Genomic DNA, 17,910 nt, shown 5'->3' with positions numbered 1-17,910 from the left:
TGCTGACCTTTCACTCAGACATAAATTGTTATTTGCCTTTGGTGTCCCTTTAATGATGATGAAATAGTTTTTCCTACCTAGAATGGTTAATGTTAAAGAGCAGCCTGCCCAGCGCACTTGTCCATGGCCTTCAGGATGAAAATAAAAGGAAACTGTGCTATGGCATGGCAATAGCCTACCACCACCAAAAGATATGCCGCCAGCCGCTAGTCTCTGCGTGCATTTCTGATTTCATGGCAAGTTCTACTGTTGGAGACAAAGACAACATGTGCATAGCTGTAGATGGTCGTGTCCATTGTGGGAGCTTGCTCCTGTTGCAATAAAAAAGCTTGCAGCCACACTTGCTGAAGCCTGCCAACATTTTTTTATGTTTATCGCGTTGAAAGGCATTAACTTTGTAACTATACAACCCACAGCACGGCCCACTGACTTAGTTGGGAAGCTGCTTTTTGGGACCGAAAAGGGTAAAAAAATTTATTTTTCATAAACGTTATTTTTGGGTTTTGCCATTACTGATGCATAAGCTCACCAATTTTTATGCAACCAAGATTATTATTTTAGCCATAACAGCCTTTTATATCGCACCAGCACCCGATGGCATATTGTTTTTTGCTGTTTTTCCCGTTTTGTTTTTTCGTAACCTTACAAACTTCTGAGATGCTTTTCTCAGCTTAGGCAAACTTAAATTTGATGTTTCTGTCATACTGAAAAGCTGAGTGTTTAGTGAGTGCTATAGGGTGCTAAATGTTACTTTGGGAAGTTTAAGAAGTGATTTTCTCAGTCATTCAAATAATTTCGAAGCTTCATACCTTTTTCTCTGAGAAAACTAGAACCACAAAAATCAATCTTGCTGCACTCTTTGGCGTGTGCAGAATTCAATGACATTTAAATCGGCAAGACCTTTGCAGCCAGTGACCAAATGATGTTTCGTTAATAATTAATTTTAAATTAAATCGCATAGTCTATACAAAAATACATAATCACTGACGTTTTCATCCTAGCTTAAATAATATAGAATTTTATGTCTAAAAACCATTTCCCGCCTTAGGAACATCTAAGATTAAATGTGGAATTTAAGGTAAAATTTTTAGCAGGAAAGTTGAAGTCAGGAAATAAGCCATTCTTTTATGCAACCCGTGTGCGAAATCAGGGCTTGCAGCGGCCCACAAAACGTGGGTAGAGGCAAACGTCTCTGATGTGGTTGCGCTTGAGCACCCAGGTGAGGAAGCGTTCGAATCCCAGGCCATAGCCACCGTGTGGGCAGGTACCGTACCGCCGCTGGTCCGTGTACCAATAGTAGTGACTTGCATCGATGCCTTCTCGCTGGTATCCCTTGAGCAGCTCATCGTAGTTCCAGATCCTCATAGAGCCACCCACAATCTCACCAACGCCAGGCATTAATAGGTCAACCTGCAACATAAGGAGGTGGGGGTAACAACTTGTTAGCACAAATTTTCAACGAATAGTATGAGATGCGTGAAGATCACTAGTATTAGTATATGTTTCAGTTGCTTCTGCCGATGATTGAAACATGACAATTTGAAGCATCTACAATTCTATTGGTCACACCGATATATACAATTCTACCAGTGACTGATATATCAATATACCGGTCACACCGATGTTCTGAAATCGTTCAGCTTCCTTCAATATATTGAGCTTTGCACCGCTGTGTGTTTCAGCACCACAATAACTTCTTGTGTCATAAGTATTTGTGCCAACACAACAGCACTGTTTTGGCAGATGACATCAAACAAGGCATTTAATCTGAAGAGAACTGCAAGATATGGAAGGAAAATGAACGAGGTAAATCTTGAAATATGGATGAGCTCATGCAGCAAGGGTCTTATTTGTGCTCCATAATGATAAATTTGCTTCAAGAAGCTCCACTGCACGACATTAGAGTGCACCAAGGTATACTAATACATAAGAAGTAATGAATGTGCAGTGAAGTGGACTACCCAAGGCCTACATCTCTCATATTGAATTACATACCAAAATATTAAACTATTTTGTGATACCCTTTAGATTTAACATACGCGAGTCTGACTGCACCATGTTTTAGTTAGTAAGCAGATGTTTAATGCAGTTTGGGTGAAACTGCAACATCGTTTTAGTGACTTTCGATAATTTTTTCTAGATGGTAGTTATACAGTTGTGTTTTTATTCCAAAGTGTATGAATGAGGTTATACCTTTCACATTTCCATAACTGCACAGCAGCACACATATAAAGGCAGCAGGAGTCAAAACAATAAAAGCAGCGCAGAATTTAGTTATAAGCCGATTGGTCTGGATCTCTAGGACAGTCAGTTTCTCATGTGGTGCCCCTGAAAAAATAGTGGCTTTCCTTTTTTTTTATGTGCTGTGAAACTACTCACTCAACCTACTATTACATGAGGTAATACAATACCCTTGAAGACAGATAGTTTGCACTTAGTTTTCTAGCAGGCTTACACTAAGGCAGATGGGACACATACCGACTCTGTCAAACGAGGGTCATCAGCACACCGCTGCATGTAGAAGGACTTTATCTCCGCAGGGAAGCGGCACAGAAGGATCGGCTGCAAGAAAACAGAGAATAACACTGAGCTCGCATCTTAACAGATAAGTTTTTAATCACATGCAAAGAAATAGCACTAGTACAATTATGTTCAATATGGAGTGGAAGAGTGTTTAGAACTGGCATATTTCTTTCAATAAGGAAACTGGAAGGGGTGTGCACCTCGTATAATTCTTGCAAAGTGAGATAAGACAAGTAGTTGAAAAGCTTTTAGTCCATACATTTTTTATGTCCCATCTGTTCTAGCACACAATAAACAAAAACACAGAAGAGACGACAGGACAAGGCCCTTTCCGATGACTGAAAGATTTTTTTTATTCGGTTATTTTATTGTAATAATATAATACTTGCTAGAGTTTTATGAGCAAAAACCAAGATATGATTACGAGGCACATCGTAGTGGGGGAGTCTGCGTTGATTTCGATGAAGTTTTACTAACTCTTGAATTTGAATTTTGACTAAATCTAAGCACACAGGCTCTCTTTGCAATTCGTCCCATCGAAATGCAGGACAAGGATCTTGGCAACAGCTTACCTTGTTGATCTTGTCTGTCATCTGGCGCTCTGGAAGCTCTGGAATGTCCTCACCGAACTCATAGAATGAGCCATCTTCTTTGGTGATGTTATTTTCACGCAGGTACTTTATTGCATCTGAGTACTGTAGCCTCATGAACGGTCGCTCTGGAACAGCAAACTCCTGCAACCGACAAAGTACAAATTTCAGTGCAAGATGATAGCAAAAGTCCAACACTGCATGGTGCATTCAAAGGAAAAACCTAGTTGGTGTTGCACTGATTACAAAATAAGATTTCCAGAGTAGCCTTTCCTTAGTAAGGCGAAAACATTAGATGCCCCATCAAACGTGAAAATTGGCCGGCGTCCCGCATCGGCAGCGTGAACACGAGTGATGCAAAAAATCATCACTAGTGATGACATCACAGATTGCCAAAATTTGTGACGTCATCACATGACATCAATGCTTGGTCGCAGTTGGGTTGATCCCGGAGGAAGTGCAAAATGAGGTGAGGTGCAGAAAGCTAAAATGTAGAGCTGTGCGAATAGCAAAATTTTGGGTGCGAAGCGAATTCGAATAATAAAGATTGAGTGCGAATCGAATCGAATAATTTCGAATAATTTTCGAATATTTCTCAAACATTTTTCGAATATTTCGAAGTGAAATTACAGAAAAAGTTGCAGAGAATCCCTAAGTATGTTCTTGTGAGATAGCAACATGAAAGTCTTTCTTTTCGCTAGGTTGATGAAGCGCTGGTGGGGTCATATTTCGTAGTTGTCTTTCTTATCAAGAATGAGGCAATGTAGAGGCCGAATTGTATTTATGTATATGATTTGGTGCAACCAAAGTGTTGCCGACAGCACTTTACACGTGATAGGCAGAGATGCCATTTCCTCAGCCTCTCCTCCTCTTTCAACTTCTGTGGAAGGCCAACTGATGTGGCAGACAAGGGTGTGCTCCCTTCAAGTCCGGAGTTCCAAATCTGCCTCGTAGACGTCGATGTATAAGAACATCTGAAATTTTGGATTCTAAAAAGCTTCGGCGTCCGATTTTGCGGACTTCCTGCCCAAATTTCAGGTCCAAAACAGCATTAATTGAGCCCCCAACTCTGCCACATCTTTCATCTCCATATTGGAACCAGCGTTTTCTTGAGTTAATACATTTGCGACCGTAACGGAGCTTGAAAGGCAGCTTTGCCGCAGTACGGGGGTGTGAGGAGGTGAAGCATATTAAAAATCTTGGGACCGCTTCCAAACGGACGTTGACTGTCTCTTGGCTAAGTTCGACCGTAACGGACCTTGAAAGGCAGCTTTGCCGCAATGCGGGGGTGTGAGGAGGTGAAGCATATTGAAAATCTAGGGACCACTTCCAATCGGACGTTGACTGTCTCTTGCCTAAGTTCGACCGTAACGGAGCTTGAAAGGCAGCTTTGCCGCAGTACGGGGGTGTGAGGAGGTGAAGCATATTAAAAATCTTGGGACCGCTTCCAAACGGACGTTGACTGTCTCTTGGCTAAGTTCGACCGTAACGGACCATGAAAGGCAGCTTTGCCGCAATACGGGGGTGTGATGAGGTGAAGCATATGGAAAATCTAGGGACCACTTCCAACCGGACTTTGTCTCTTGGCTAAGTTCGACCGTAACGGAGCTTGAAAGGCAGCTTTGCCGCAATACGAGAGTGTAATGAGGTGAAACATATTGAAAATCTGAAGGGGTCACTTTCAACCGGACGTTGACTGCATTTGTCTTTGGGCAGTTCGAATAGTTCGAATAGTAAAATTTCAGTGCGAATCGAATCGAATAGCAAACACTATTCGAAAAATATTCGAAATTTCGAATATTCGCACACCCCTACTAAAATGCCTCCGATCCTGGAGGCATTGCGAAACCACGTTAGTTGCAGAAAGTTTTCCGAGGAGGGCACGGAGGGTTGAATACATTAACTTGGAAGAAAAAAAAGAAGATGGCATTCGCCTTGGAGTCGACTGAGGCGGATGCATAAGGAACCATGTGAGTTTCTAAGCATCTGTTTGATGCACAACATCTTCTTGTGTGTTCCGCGGTAATCATGCATAGGACACGTCCTTATTCATCCTTTTCGATGCAACATTTGGCACCAACAAAAACAAGGTACAGCTGCCCAATTAAATTTTTTCTTTACAACAGAAATGAACTGATATCAGAGACAACTGACTCACAGGGTTGAGCTCGAGTACAATGGGAGCAACGTGAGATTTGAGGATGCGTTCGCACACGCCCACCACCAAATCTTCTATCTTGTCCATGAACTCGTCAAAGGTCAGGAAGGGGCACTCTGCCTCAATGTGCGTAAACCTGCAAAGCACGCCCTGGGTCAGCAACTAAGCCATCTGCAACACTACCATCACCACTCCCTCCCCAATACACACACACACGCACACACACAAAAACACTAAACAACATTTGCCAGGTTGCAATAGTACAACAATTAACCAAGTGTATTACAAATATTAGCAAAAAAACATGCCTTATAGAATGAGTAATAATAATAATAACGATAAAGGCTTTTATGCACAAAAGCTGCAGAGAGTTTTATATATTTCCATGCTTGGCTGTGCACAGTGAGCACATGGGAGTTGACGGCTAAGCAAAAGCCTTTTGTTTAAAGGCAGCTTTTCAAGAACCCTGTCCACAACAGTGAGCTATGAGAGTGCTGTAGATCAATTAAGACCACTCGGGTTTTAACATGCATACGGATCTGAAAAAATACGCAAGTGCTTAACAAAAAGATGCAGAACACAGAGAATGCTTTGCAACATGCCTGAGTGTTCACCATGCATCAGCAAAAAAAAAAAAAAAGGGAGAGACATACTCGGACAAATGTCGCCGTGTCCTAGACTGCTCTGCACGATAGGACTGTGCCACACAGAAGACATCTCCAAGAGCAGGCACAACTGTTTCCAGATACAACTGCGAGGACTGTGTCAGATAGGCCTGTAACGAATGAAAGAACAACAATGGTATATAAAGTCCTTAGTAATATAACATGACAAGCTTTTTCAGAAGCTTGACAATACATGTCAGTCATTCGGTACAGCTAAAATCCTCTAAGGACTTCTTTCAGAGGAAAGTGCTAACAGCGCTCTTCCTATGCAGTTAATTATCTATCAACACTAACAGAACAGCATGAGTAACAAGGAAAAGCGATCCAAGTTTTTCTTTAAAAAAATATTGCTAGAGTTTTGCTTTTTGAAGCAGTTTTCATGGTTTGACGCAGTAGTGTTCTACTGAAGAGAAAATCAATATGAACACATTGCAGACTAGATTTCAATAGAATCACCTTGTTAAGCACCATTGTTATACTTTGATATATGGGTGAGTTGATCACTGGAGACAGAAGTGCTAGTTGGTTATATATACAGTGTTTCAGCCATTATGCAAAAAGTTAAAAAAAGAAATAATGTATAGTATAAGCCAAATTCGCCGCTTTTGAATGGCAAGCTTGAGAGAAGGTTGCTTACTCGCAATAACTGTCTGATGGCATTGGCATTCTGTGTGCACAGGTGTATAGTCGCACGGTATTTTTCTTATTTCACAAGCTTTCTGTATTTACTAAAAAAGCTATACACGATGTGTACCTTGATGGAAGCATCTGGCTTTGATGTGGGTTTAGTTTCATGTAAACAGTGGCGTAAATCCAGTTAAATCACAAGGGGGGACACACATCTTGCCATAGCGGCCATTTTTAAAAAGTTTTTATTTATATAAATGCTAAAATCATGCTTTGAAATAAAATTAAAAAAAAAAAAAACGAGCATGGGTTCCCAGTACATGTAATCGCACTGTTCTATTGAGTCTTCTCCGAAAGCGGTCAAGCGGCAGTTGCGATTTCATTAGTCTCACATAGCTGAAGGGTATTGAACACCAGGGCTACACACACTACAAAATAAACACGCATTAGCAAAAAAAGTTGATTGCACTATACTTAACTCTCAAGCAATTCAAATATATGGCGTTTGAAAGATAAATCTCAAAGGGGGACAATGCAAGGGGTGTCCCCCCCCAGCCTGAACACTAGGGGGGTTAGGACCCCACTGACCCCCCCCCCCCCGTGATTTACGCAAGTGCACGTAAAATTACTTATAAGTAAATAACTGGATGTCCAGTATTAAGGAATAACCGATGGTTTCTCATCAATAATTTTACAATGCAGACTTAGTTTAATTTTTATAAAATGATTCATCTGCTTTCTTTTTCCTTTAACTTTGAGGATGATATGTGGGACACCCTACATACGTTCTTTCCAAAATACACTCTACAGTTGTGAGTAGGTACTGATCTGGTGTTCTTGTCTCTATGTCTTTTGATGCTGCAAATAGGTGCGTTAGTTATATCAAAAGTACCACCAATACTTGTTTATTTTTAGTTTTGTGAACCTAAAACTAAGCGGAACACACACAGGTAGGCATACATACCAGTGGGTTTTTTTTTTCTTCTAAAGTCATGAACCAACTCGCCCAACAAAACCTTTTAGTAGGCATACAAAAGAACAGAAGCAGGGAGAGGGGCTTTGGGGACACAAGCTCGCGTGGATGTGCTGCTCTTAACGCCCTCTGTTGTCATACAATGATAGTGCACGCAGTATACCTACCTGTTCACCGAAGTAGTCGAATGCAAACAGTGTCGAGCCTCCTTCAACCTGCGTCTGCACCATGGTTGGTGGGATGACCTCAACGTAGTGGTTGCTGAGGAAGTAGTCCCGGAAGCAGTGCATCACAGCAGACTTGGCAGTCATTATCTTAGACAGCTGCAAATGAAGAGCAAAGGAATGGACAGGGCTCCCATGTAAATACCACGGTTCATTGATAAACAAGCAGGCAGCCATCCTGGCTGAAGGCCCTTACTGCGTAGCTGCACCCCCTGTCAAACAAGCAAATTTAGTGCCTCCTTGAGCGAGTACACATCGCTATTGCTTTGATTTGCAAGGTAGCACATGGAAAAGCTTAGTTAAGCTCGATGTAGAACAACTGTGATTGTAAAACGCAGTTGCAGACTTTTAAAGTGAGTAGCCTCAATGACAGTGCTTTTGACATTTTCAAAAATATCGATGAACTGTCGGCTATAATTCTGAAACTGATATTCCAGAAATGTTCTAAGCATCCCGGCTTACCAGCCTTGTCCTTCCTCTGCCAACAAAATCCATGCCATTTTTTTTGTGTGCTGACACCTTGCCACTGCTTTCTGAAGTGCAGTGCATCGCTTGGGTGTCCGATGCAGTGTTGTGTAGTCCTCGTTCATGACAGCTGATCGTGTTGACGTTATATGTGCGTTGCAAATATTGGCCGAACAAATGAGTGTACAACAGCTGGTTGATTTACCAATCGACACTGGCATTGAGACATCGATTCCAACATGAGGTCAGCATGCCATTAATGGCACTGAGCAGAGGGCATTTACTTTTCAGTAGGGCAGGTATCAACATGACCGACAGACTGAAAAATGAGCCAATTAAAGGTTGAAGGTAAAAAATGCTGCCAAAGCTTTTGACTACCACACTGATGAGTGATTGAGTGGGTGAATAAACATTATTACAAGAAGAAAACATATATTTGTAATTATGACATTCTTGCTGCTTACCGTGTCTCCCCGCAGTGCAAGGTGGCGGTTTTCAAGCAGAATGTCAATGTGAGACTCCTGGGGTAAGAGAAATAAAAAGTGCGTCACTGAGATCAGACAGAGAAAAAAAGAAAGCTACTTTTGAGAATTACAGTTAAAGGTCAACAACATCAAAATTTCACTAAGCAAGGGTAGTGCATGCTATTGAAGTACCCTTGGCAAAGCCTCGGAGCTGATTGTCACTTAATCTTTTTATTAATAGCCTCTAAATAGCACAAAAGACAAACAATGCATGCATCTGGTGACACAAATAAATGCAAATACTAGGTCACTGCCTCCTAGATGTTCCAGTGTGCTAAAGCTACCACAGCTACCTCAGCTAAATGTGACTCATCTATTTTTACCTATAACACTTAAAAGTTTGACTCAAAAGTTTGACTTAAAAGTGACTCATCTATTTTTACCTATAACACTAGACTACCTGAAACTAGGCATTTTTGCACAGTTCAAACTTTTGTTCGAGTTGGTTAGGTTAGCATCATTATACGCTGTAAGAGTTATACGACAGCACTTATTCCAAGTGCCATATTTACATGTAAACCCTTCTTCACTGAATTGACAATCCTGAAGTATCCAGTCAACTAATAATTTTGTTTGTGCACCAATCACTCTTATTTACAGCTGCATAAATACCTTGTTGAGAACATCGTCCAGGCCTCCAGCCGGAGCATCTCCGACAAGTTCCCAATAGTCAACATGAAGTTCATGGCCACCGGGTGCCTGCAAGACATGATCAGAAAGCAATATGTCTACACAAAACGACAACTTAAACAATATTTATCTTAAATACTGTCTATGTGGATCTAAAGTACTAATACGAATTACGGATTAACAGCTAGTACATGTAAACAATGCAAGAAAAGTCATTTTTTTACAAAGTGCAATGGTATGCCTGCTGCTCTCTACAATTTGGACTTACAATCGCTTAAGCCAGAGTGCGATTAAACAGACAAACATATGCCAAAATAAAGCAGCTTTTAAAGTAGAATAACACTGAAGCAACAATTCATATTTTACTATGATAGGATGCATTGCTCTTCTTGGTCTGACCACAATGCGAGCACTGCTTGCCTAACTATAAAACACATCTTTGATTCGAAGCCAGGTGCTGGGCAAAGGCACTGTGTACAGTCATTAGAGACTTACCGTTTTGCCTTCAAGAACAGCACGAAGCTCTCCGTAAAGATGGACGGACGACTCCGTAGATAACATAAGTGCTTCGTACGTGTGGCACTGGAAGATACAAGCGTGTAGCTCGCAAAAATGCACATAACTTGAAAAAATGAAACACAAGTAGGTGCCATAACAGCCAACGAATCACTGGAAGATTTCGATAATAGATACACTTTAAGCTTTATGTTACAAAATTTTGAATTATGAAAAATGCCTGGTTCCAGATAGCGTAGACCAAAGCAGCTTCCATGGAAAATCAGCCCTGCAGCTTCGTTAAAATAACTTCTGTAGATACTACTCGCTTATAGCTAAACTAGCCAGAGTGAAAATTTGTTCTAATGGTTTTTAATTTAGACAAGAAAAACACCCCAGAGGAATGGGCAAAAACATTTTATTATTATTATTATTATTATTATTATTATTATTATTATTATTATTATTATTATTATTATTATTATTATTGCTTTCACTGTTGCTGAACGCTGTGAAAAGAAAAGGGCACAAGGGAACTGACGACTGTAGCCGGGTTTTTATTGGGTCCTTTTCCCACTACGTATTGTTATCCTTACAGCTGTTGTGACCGCCAGGATAAGCTGCACAATTGCGGCAGTACAAGCAACATACTGCTTTGTGTGGTACAATTGAAGTGTACGTATAAATATGTATAGCGAAAGCTCATTAGTTTATCATTCAGCATGCATACTAGTTCTCTGTTTTTGAGATCTTTGTGCAGCAGTCTGTGGCACATGCAGGAATGACGTACCAGCTGGTCTGTGAGGATGCATTGGAGAAAGCCCGTGCCATCCCGCAACAGGATGAACATGAGCGAGCGGCCCTGCCTTCGCAGGTGGTGGACCCAGCCATACAGGTGCACACGTTTGCCCCGATGGCCTTTGGCTTCACGGATCTTAATCTGTGAAGAACCAATAAACCAAAGACGGTCATTGCTCGACGTCGACAGAATAGCTAACTTTGTTGTTAGCTGTTAACGAGAACTCACACACACACACACAGTTTGCATTAAGCGAAGTGGCGTAGTTTCAAACCACTAGTCCTAAATTCAGCCAAACAAAGTTTGTGCTTCGTTTCTATAAAGGAAGACACTGTATCAATGTATATCATTAAAGTGAGTACTCTTTGGAAGTTTCGTAATGAAAGTGATGACTTAGTCACAGAGACAATTAGAAATAAGTAATCTCTTGGTTCTTGCTTAATCCAAACTTCCTACAATGAATGATCGTTACAATTCACCAGACCTGCTCTGGGGCATAGGAGGGGCACCTATGGCAACCTCATTAGCCATTTCACTTAAAACTATGCTATGAAGGTTAGACAATGAGTTAAAAACCGAAAACACAAATACCGTTTACAACTGAACATTTAATGTTTGAAAGATGACATATGTATATACACAGTGAACATTTGATGAAATAGGATCATTGGACACAGATATGTCTACGTCACAAAGTGGCACCTAAATATTTCAGCTCACAATCAGCAAGAGATACTGAAGGTTCACTTATACACCACCGTGTATCGTTAATCTTGAAAGCCTCGAACAACTCGCGCGTGCACCGGTCCTTGTGACGAAACAAAATCTTAGTTTTATTCACAAGCGGTTGGCACAACTCGTTGCTGCCCACTTTCCACTCCCTACAGTGTTTGGACACGTGCGAGTAGACATCTGTAGAACAATTCCTAAGATGCTCTTTCAGCCGAATATTTATACACCTCCCCGTTTGTCCCATGTACACCTGCCCACAAGAAAAAGGAAATTCATAAACTACTGCACAGGCGCATGGGACAAACCTGGACCTATGTTCAATGCTGCAAATAAAAGGGCTGTAATTAGGTGTTTTGTCAATGGCATTCATTACCCTGGCACACAATCGCGACATTTTCTGAGGCACCGAAAACACAACATTCACACCGTAGCGCTGCGCTACGTTCTTCAAATTATGAGCTACCTTATACTGATATGGGATAACCGCAAAGCCCCCACCGTCGCTGGCGCGATTTCGGGGTGGCGTGTCCTGTTTTCCTCGTCTTTGAGCTTTTAGCGCAGTTTTAGTCGTCATTATGAATTTAAACCAACTAGCCCGACTTGGTGCTCTACCGTTTACAAAAACCAGTGACAAAGAGCTACCGACTAAACTTAAATTAGTTTCAATGTCCCAAAGCAAATTTCAGGCCAAAAGAGAAGCCAGATGAATTTTGATGACCAGGGTTTCTTTTGATTATGCACTAAAAACAACAAATATAAGAAGAAGCGAGCGAGCTCGCCGACGACTTTTAAATGCGCTCGTCGCGCTCCTAGCGCCATCTCGCTGGTAATGAAGAAACGCTTATGAGCGTCGGCCATCTCTGAGTCCGTACAGCGGCAAAGGGTGTGTATATAACGCTCGCCGTTAGCTATGCGGAGGACCTGTGTTCCGTGGCGTAGTGGCTAGCGCCACTCGCTGCGGAGCAAGAGGTCCCTGGTTCGATTCCGCGCTTCGGAAGCATTTTTCTGAATTATTTTTCTTTGGGGCTTTTATATATATATACATACTTATACATATACGGTGCATGACGGCGACGGGGGCGGACATTTTCCAGCCGAGACTGTCCATATAATTGCTATCGCAATAAAAAAAACATACAACAGCACTTTCACATTTCACCTCCATTGCTATGTGGCAACCATGACCAGGAATAAAATGTTTGACCTCACGCTCGGCAACAAAATGCTACAGCCACCAAGGTGGTTGAAAAAAATACAAAACCATGCAAACACAAGGATGCCAATAGCATTACTCCTTTTTCATCAATGTCAAATAGCATTCAGGAAGCGCATTTTTTTTTTGTCCTACAAATTAATATGATATCCAGGAAATAATACCATAACCAAATCCTAAAGCCCCAAAACATGGCACGACATCAAAACACACAACTTGGAGACAAACCACAAGGCGTTGAGGTACCATAGCAGAAGCCCCAAATGGAACTAACTCGTTATTCTGACATTTTATTAAAACAATAAAACAGAAATGAAAGGAAGGGATCATGCTAGATAAAATCCTCTATTTTCTTGAAATGAGCTAATTTCTGGTATACCCTGAGCTGTTTGATTGCTCGAAATCCAGTGACTGCCTCTCATAACATGCTTGTTGATGACTTTCTATTTTAGTTTCTTTGTACTGCTGTAGTGCACAGCATTGATCAAAATAGTGTAATTTGGCTCCTTTCTTTCCATCTCCTCTAGATTGCTAGTGCGCTATTCTTGCGAGTCTTATCTGTCTGACTGATGAAAGAGACTATTCAAGCCATATGTCAGCTCTTGCACTTGAGCAATGCATGGTATTCTTAATACACTAGTGCCACCATTACTTTGTCGACAAAATTAGATTGGAGACTGAGTCATTTCCATGCTTCTTGTTGCTTACTGTCTGCAATAGCTATGTAATGGGGTTTCTCATCTATGGAACTTACTAGTGCTACAGCACTATATGCAGATGTTAGAGAGTTAGAAACAGAACATCAGCCATACAAACTTATATGGTGTAATAAAGAAAAACAATCCTAGATGAGAATCAATACTACTTACCTTGACTGGGTCCGGTAAAGATGGATCAAGCTGTATTTTCACTTTCTTGGCTTCTTCAATGTTCTTCTCACGCCGTGCCTCATCTTCCGCTTCCCTCTGAGTTCGCTCGGTGTTTTTATATTGTTCCCGAGCCCAGATCTTCCGCACCTTTTTAATCTGAGACTGAGACACTAGGGTCCACTTCTGAAAAAGAAAACAGAACGAAGAGGGCGCAAATTTTACTTGTTTCCACATGCAATGGGGTGCAGCGTATAGGGGACCATGGTAGCCTTGTATACTTGATCAAGATCATGCAATATCTCTGTCAAGGCATGAGCTTGGAAGCCATGCTTACCTCTCCATCTTTGCCGTCCCCATAGAACCCAGGGAAGGGCTCTTCAGCAGCTATCCTCATTGCCTGCATGAACAATATTTTTGTAAGAATAACTGCGCTTACAGTTTATTACAGGGAGCAAGAACACACACCTGTAGCAAACTCTTGACTGGCTTCAGCTCACTGCCATCACCCGTTTCATCGTTGCCATGTGCTTCAGATATATACAGTGGCTTTTCTGCAAGGTCAAAACATGTGCACTTCAGCTTATTGTGGATTATATAAAACAAATGCCTACCAAAATTACTGGTCGTAGCACCACCGAAAAATTGTGAGATGGAGGACCAAGCCGTAATTTTAGAGCAAGCAGCAAACCAGAGCACTTTGCTGTACACACTGCTAGATATGGCTGTTAAATGGGTCTTTGACGACGATCAATTTGGATAAAACATAGATGTGGCGATGCACTCAAGAAACACATGGCCAGCAAGACACAGATTGAGTGATTGAGATTGCAACATTTGACCTTCAATAAATTTTAACTCTTTTAGGCCTTTTTAAAGCCAGTCAGAAAAGGACACCATGAAGGAATTTTCAGTGGTTGGCTGCCCGAAATAAGTCTTAAAAAAAAAGTCCTACAGACCACATTTTCACAGGTTTCTAGCGGCAACCCAGCGACAAAGAGCAAAGGCATAACATGAGCGTGGACTTATTCGAATGTTTTATTCGAAATAAAGCTTTTTGGCAGTGGACCGTATTGCTGTAAATTTTTTTCGAATTTCACAAGAAAATGTACCTTGGGAATAATATCAAAGTAACAAAATCCTCTACTCAAATCCTTTTTTCATGCAATACACTGTAACTTATGTGAAATACATTTCTGAAGCATCTTGTACAGCTGCTGTTGCAATTTATATTGCACACGATAGGACATTGATAGAAGAGAGGCCCAGTACTAGTTTTAGATTCATACAAAGGCACCTCAAGAAGTCCAATTTCCATGCAGGTTGTACTGGGCGACATTGAATAGCTGCAGTACCAAGAATGACGTCAAGAACTTGGTCAACGATGCCATGAGTACCAGCATATGCAAACACTGATTTAAAAATGTTTATATTTCTGAAACCTGCTTTCTTTTCATGATTCTTCTTGATTGGTGCCTGTTCAGTCCTCAATCATGGTCATGTGTCGTCTGTGTATGTGTTACCCACCTTGTTTTCAGCTTCTACCTGCTTTTGTTTTTTTTCGTGATATGTTGCTGTTCCAAAGACTCTGCTGCTATTCATTCTTCATTATCCATTAATATATTACTTGTCATTCATGGCAAATCTTTCACTGACATGTATCTGCTGAACGCATTGCAGATGTGTTCAATTTGGTGTGTTACAATTAGTGAAACAAAACCTAAGAAATCATTCGAGTTCAGCAGCTGCCATGCACATGGAATTTTTTAACACAAGCAAGGCACTAAACCATGAATATATAACTGGATCAATACGTAATGGCTCCGCTATACTGAAAGATGTCCATATGACAGGCATACAAATTGCTTCCTCGCATTCATCAGTGAATACTTGCTTTCTCACAAGGAAAGTGGCTCTTTGGAATAAAACTTTCCAAAAAACTACTTAGCTAGCCACAATTGTTACACGTATACATTTTCTGACTTGTTTGCATCATGTTCAACTTTGAATTCGTTTCCTTGTCAATTATTTGTTTCTACATATGTATGTAAAGCAGTTGACGGTTGTAGTACACACAGCCCTCACTCCACGTTTATCGTAACGTATGTATGCAGAGAATCCACGCGACATGCGACTTCATCCAAGTGTTCCCGAATGTATGCCTGATCAATTGCGCTAATGTGATAAACAATTGAAAACGATAAAATGGTGACGTTGGCAGTCTGCAACTGCGCCTAGAAATGCGAATTACATTTTGATCGGCAATGTTGGGTCGCCACAACACTGAACTATGACTGGTGTTACGTCCACTTTGCTTGGCTAAAAAATTTGGCGCGTAACCAGGCACGTGTGTTCGACGACAATGCGAAAGCCACCACTGCTTCTCTCCATCCGAAAGTACCAGCCCTTGAACCACGCGACAGTGATCCAAGACGGGCATACGGCTATTCAGAGTAAAGCTGGTGAAATAAGTCTCTTTACGGCTGAAAGCAAATGTGCCTTTAGGCTACTTCGTTCTGCTGCTAGACGTGAGAAAACGCACATCAATATGTACTAGTTAGCAGCGCACGATGCCGGTAGTTTGCCATGACAGCACGTAGTGTGGCACGATGAACTTCGTAACTCACTCGACTCACTCTCCTCTGTCTGTTGGGTGCCGCCACTCATGTTGTGCGTTAGAAGCTTGTCTATAAACTCCGAAAAGTGGATTTGATCACGAATAAATCGTCCACCTGTAGCGGACCAAACACCAGATTTGGGCTTTCTTTCACTGACTGCAACAGGCTAACAGGCACCGAGAAAGGTGATGCAAGGAGTGGAACAGTTGGGGCGAGTGAATGGAGAAAAGATGTGTTGACAACCCTGTAGTAACCTGCGCAACTCTGCGAGCACATTACAACGTTATTACTGTATCACTGTATTTTGAAATTATAAGTGGCTCAAAAGTAAAACACGTGATGAAAGCTGCACACTTATTTGTCGTGTTTAGAGCTCAGACGCTTGCTTCGTCTGGCCACAAGTAACTAAAAAAAAGTTTTTGTTGTTGTTACTAGGTGGCGCTACAAATCGCGCGGTATTTTTGAAACGAGGGTATAAGGTCGTATTTTGCAAGGATTGTGTTCTATGATTCTATGTATATCACCCTTTATGTGGGCCTTGCCGGCAGCGTGGTTGCGACTCCATTCAAATCAATGACGTAGTGTAAATAAAGTTCGTCACTCGTGACCGTTCGTGAGCCCGTGCACGGGATTACATGCGCATGCATGCACGAATTAAGGCACTTTGTAAGAGGACAGAGAGAGAGAGAGAGAGAAACACGCTCATTTTCGCGTGCACATTACCTTTGGTGCAGCCACAAATATTTTCAAGCGTCAACGTTTCACAGTAGTACATACCAACGCGCACATGTTTATATATAAGCGCGGTGTCGCATCACTAAGAGAAGCATACCAGTTAGGCTTCAGAGGCGCTCCATTAACCATTAATTTTCAAGAGACGAGGGGAAGCTGTGAAGCACACAGAATAAATCATTGCTGAGATCGAAGTTTGAAGTTCAACTTCGCCAACTGATCCATGTACAGAATAAACTCAGAGAAGTAGACGGGAATGGGACAACGAGCGCCCGATTTTGACAAGACTACGGCATTGCGGGTTGTGGGTTGGCGGAGGGTTAAGGGGGCAGTGTGGAAGCGGGCACCTTGCATAATGCGCCGTGTCCTTGCTGGAGGAATCCTAGCAAATAAGATGCCAGATAAGAACATCAAGGATGATGATGATGATGTTTATCGTTTCACCGAAAGGTCTGAAAGAGCTTGACAGCTATAGGACCAAGAAGCCGTCCTGCAAACACGTGCTACAGTTTCTCTTGGTTCGACAACATTGAAACTGCACTAATTTATAAATTTTTAAAAGAAATTCGTTAAAAAGAAAAGCGCGTTTCTTGCAAATTTGTGACAGTACAGACAGTTACCCGTCTCAGAAATGCTCTGTTGCCGTGATCAAGGGCTCAAGGATGGAAGAGGGGCCAATAATTAAACTGCCAACAAGTGCATTGCGAAAATTACACATTTCTTTTTTTTTTTTCGCCTAAAGTTGCTTCAGTGGAAGCGAACGCAGTGCCACCGAGCGTGTGGCTTGCGCGTCTTCAGCTTAAGAGTTAATGAGGGAACACAACCAGAGCTTAAAGTCAGAGGGGGGGGGGGGGGGCAAGCCCCCCCCCCCCCTCCATTATTTAAGGAGGGGCTCGGCCCTTCCTCCGCAGGTCAATTGTATAGCTTTGCGGCACCCATTTAACAAGCGCCGGGGCTGATTTTTTGCCAAGAGTGCCTTGTGCGGGGAAATTATAACTCTCCAATTTTCCGAATAATGATTTAATCGCGATTATTCGGTTGATGTGGTGCGTGAAAAATAGGAAAAGTGCTATCGT

General features: G+C 41.7%; 1 protein-coding gene across 2 annotated transcripts; it reads right to left on the bottom strand.

The window, feature by feature from the left end:
• Nucleotides 1-1,108: 1,108 nt before the first annotated feature.
• Nucleotides 1,109-16,358, bottom strand: LOC119387376 (asparagine--tRNA ligase, cytoplasmic). 2 transcript variants are annotated; one of them, XM_037654747.2, is made up of 14 exons: nucleotides 16,112-16,358; nucleotides 13,953-14,038; nucleotides 13,822-13,884; nucleotides 13,488-13,670; nucleotides 10,665-10,814; nucleotides 9,875-9,961; nucleotides 9,362-9,448; nucleotides 8,690-8,746; nucleotides 7,704-7,859; nucleotides 5,925-6,046; nucleotides 5,272-5,407; nucleotides 3,096-3,257; nucleotides 2,479-2,562; nucleotides 1,109-1,410 (listed from the first exon to the last, which is right to left on the bottom strand). In XM_037654747.2, exons 1-14 carry the CDS (start codon nucleotides 16,149-16,151, stop codon nucleotides 1,147-1,149), a joined length of 1,677 nt encoding a protein of 558 aa, XP_037510675.1. In that variant the 5' UTR covers nucleotides 16,152-16,358; the 3' UTR covers nucleotides 1,109-1,146. The 2 variants fall into 2 exon arrangements, with proteins under 2 accessions (XP_037510675.1, XP_037510676.1); XM_037654748.2 differs by having other exon boundaries at nucleotides 16,121-16,293.
• Between the last annotated feature and the right edge of the window lie 1,552 nt (nucleotides 16,359-17,910).

The sequence above is a fragment of the Rhipicephalus sanguineus genome, chromosome 3, assembly GCF_013339695.2.
Source record: "Rhipicephalus sanguineus isolate Rsan-2018 chromosome 3, BIME_Rsan_1.4, whole genome shotgun sequence".
Lineage (NCBI taxonomy): Eukaryota > Metazoa > Arthropoda > Arachnida > Ixodida > Ixodidae > Rhipicephalus > Rhipicephalus sanguineus.
This window is presented reverse-complemented; position numbering and strand designations above follow the sequence as displayed.

What these genes read in the sequence shown, in the direction of transcription:
- LOC119387376 (XM_037654747.2), bottom strand. Translation starts at nt 16,151, where the DNA reads ATGAGTGGCGGCACCCAACAGACAGAGGAGAGTGAGTCGA. An exon ending in CTTTACCGGACCCAGTCAAG is followed by an intron (nt 10,815 to 13,487) that starts GTAAGTAGTATT and finishes GGTTCTTCACAG; the next exon opens with ATTAAGATCCGTGAAGCCAA. An exon ending in ACACGGCGACATTTGTCCGA is followed by an intron (nt 5,408 to 5,924) that starts GTATGTCTCTCC and finishes CGTGCTTTGCAG; the next exon opens with GTTTACGCACATTGAGGCAG.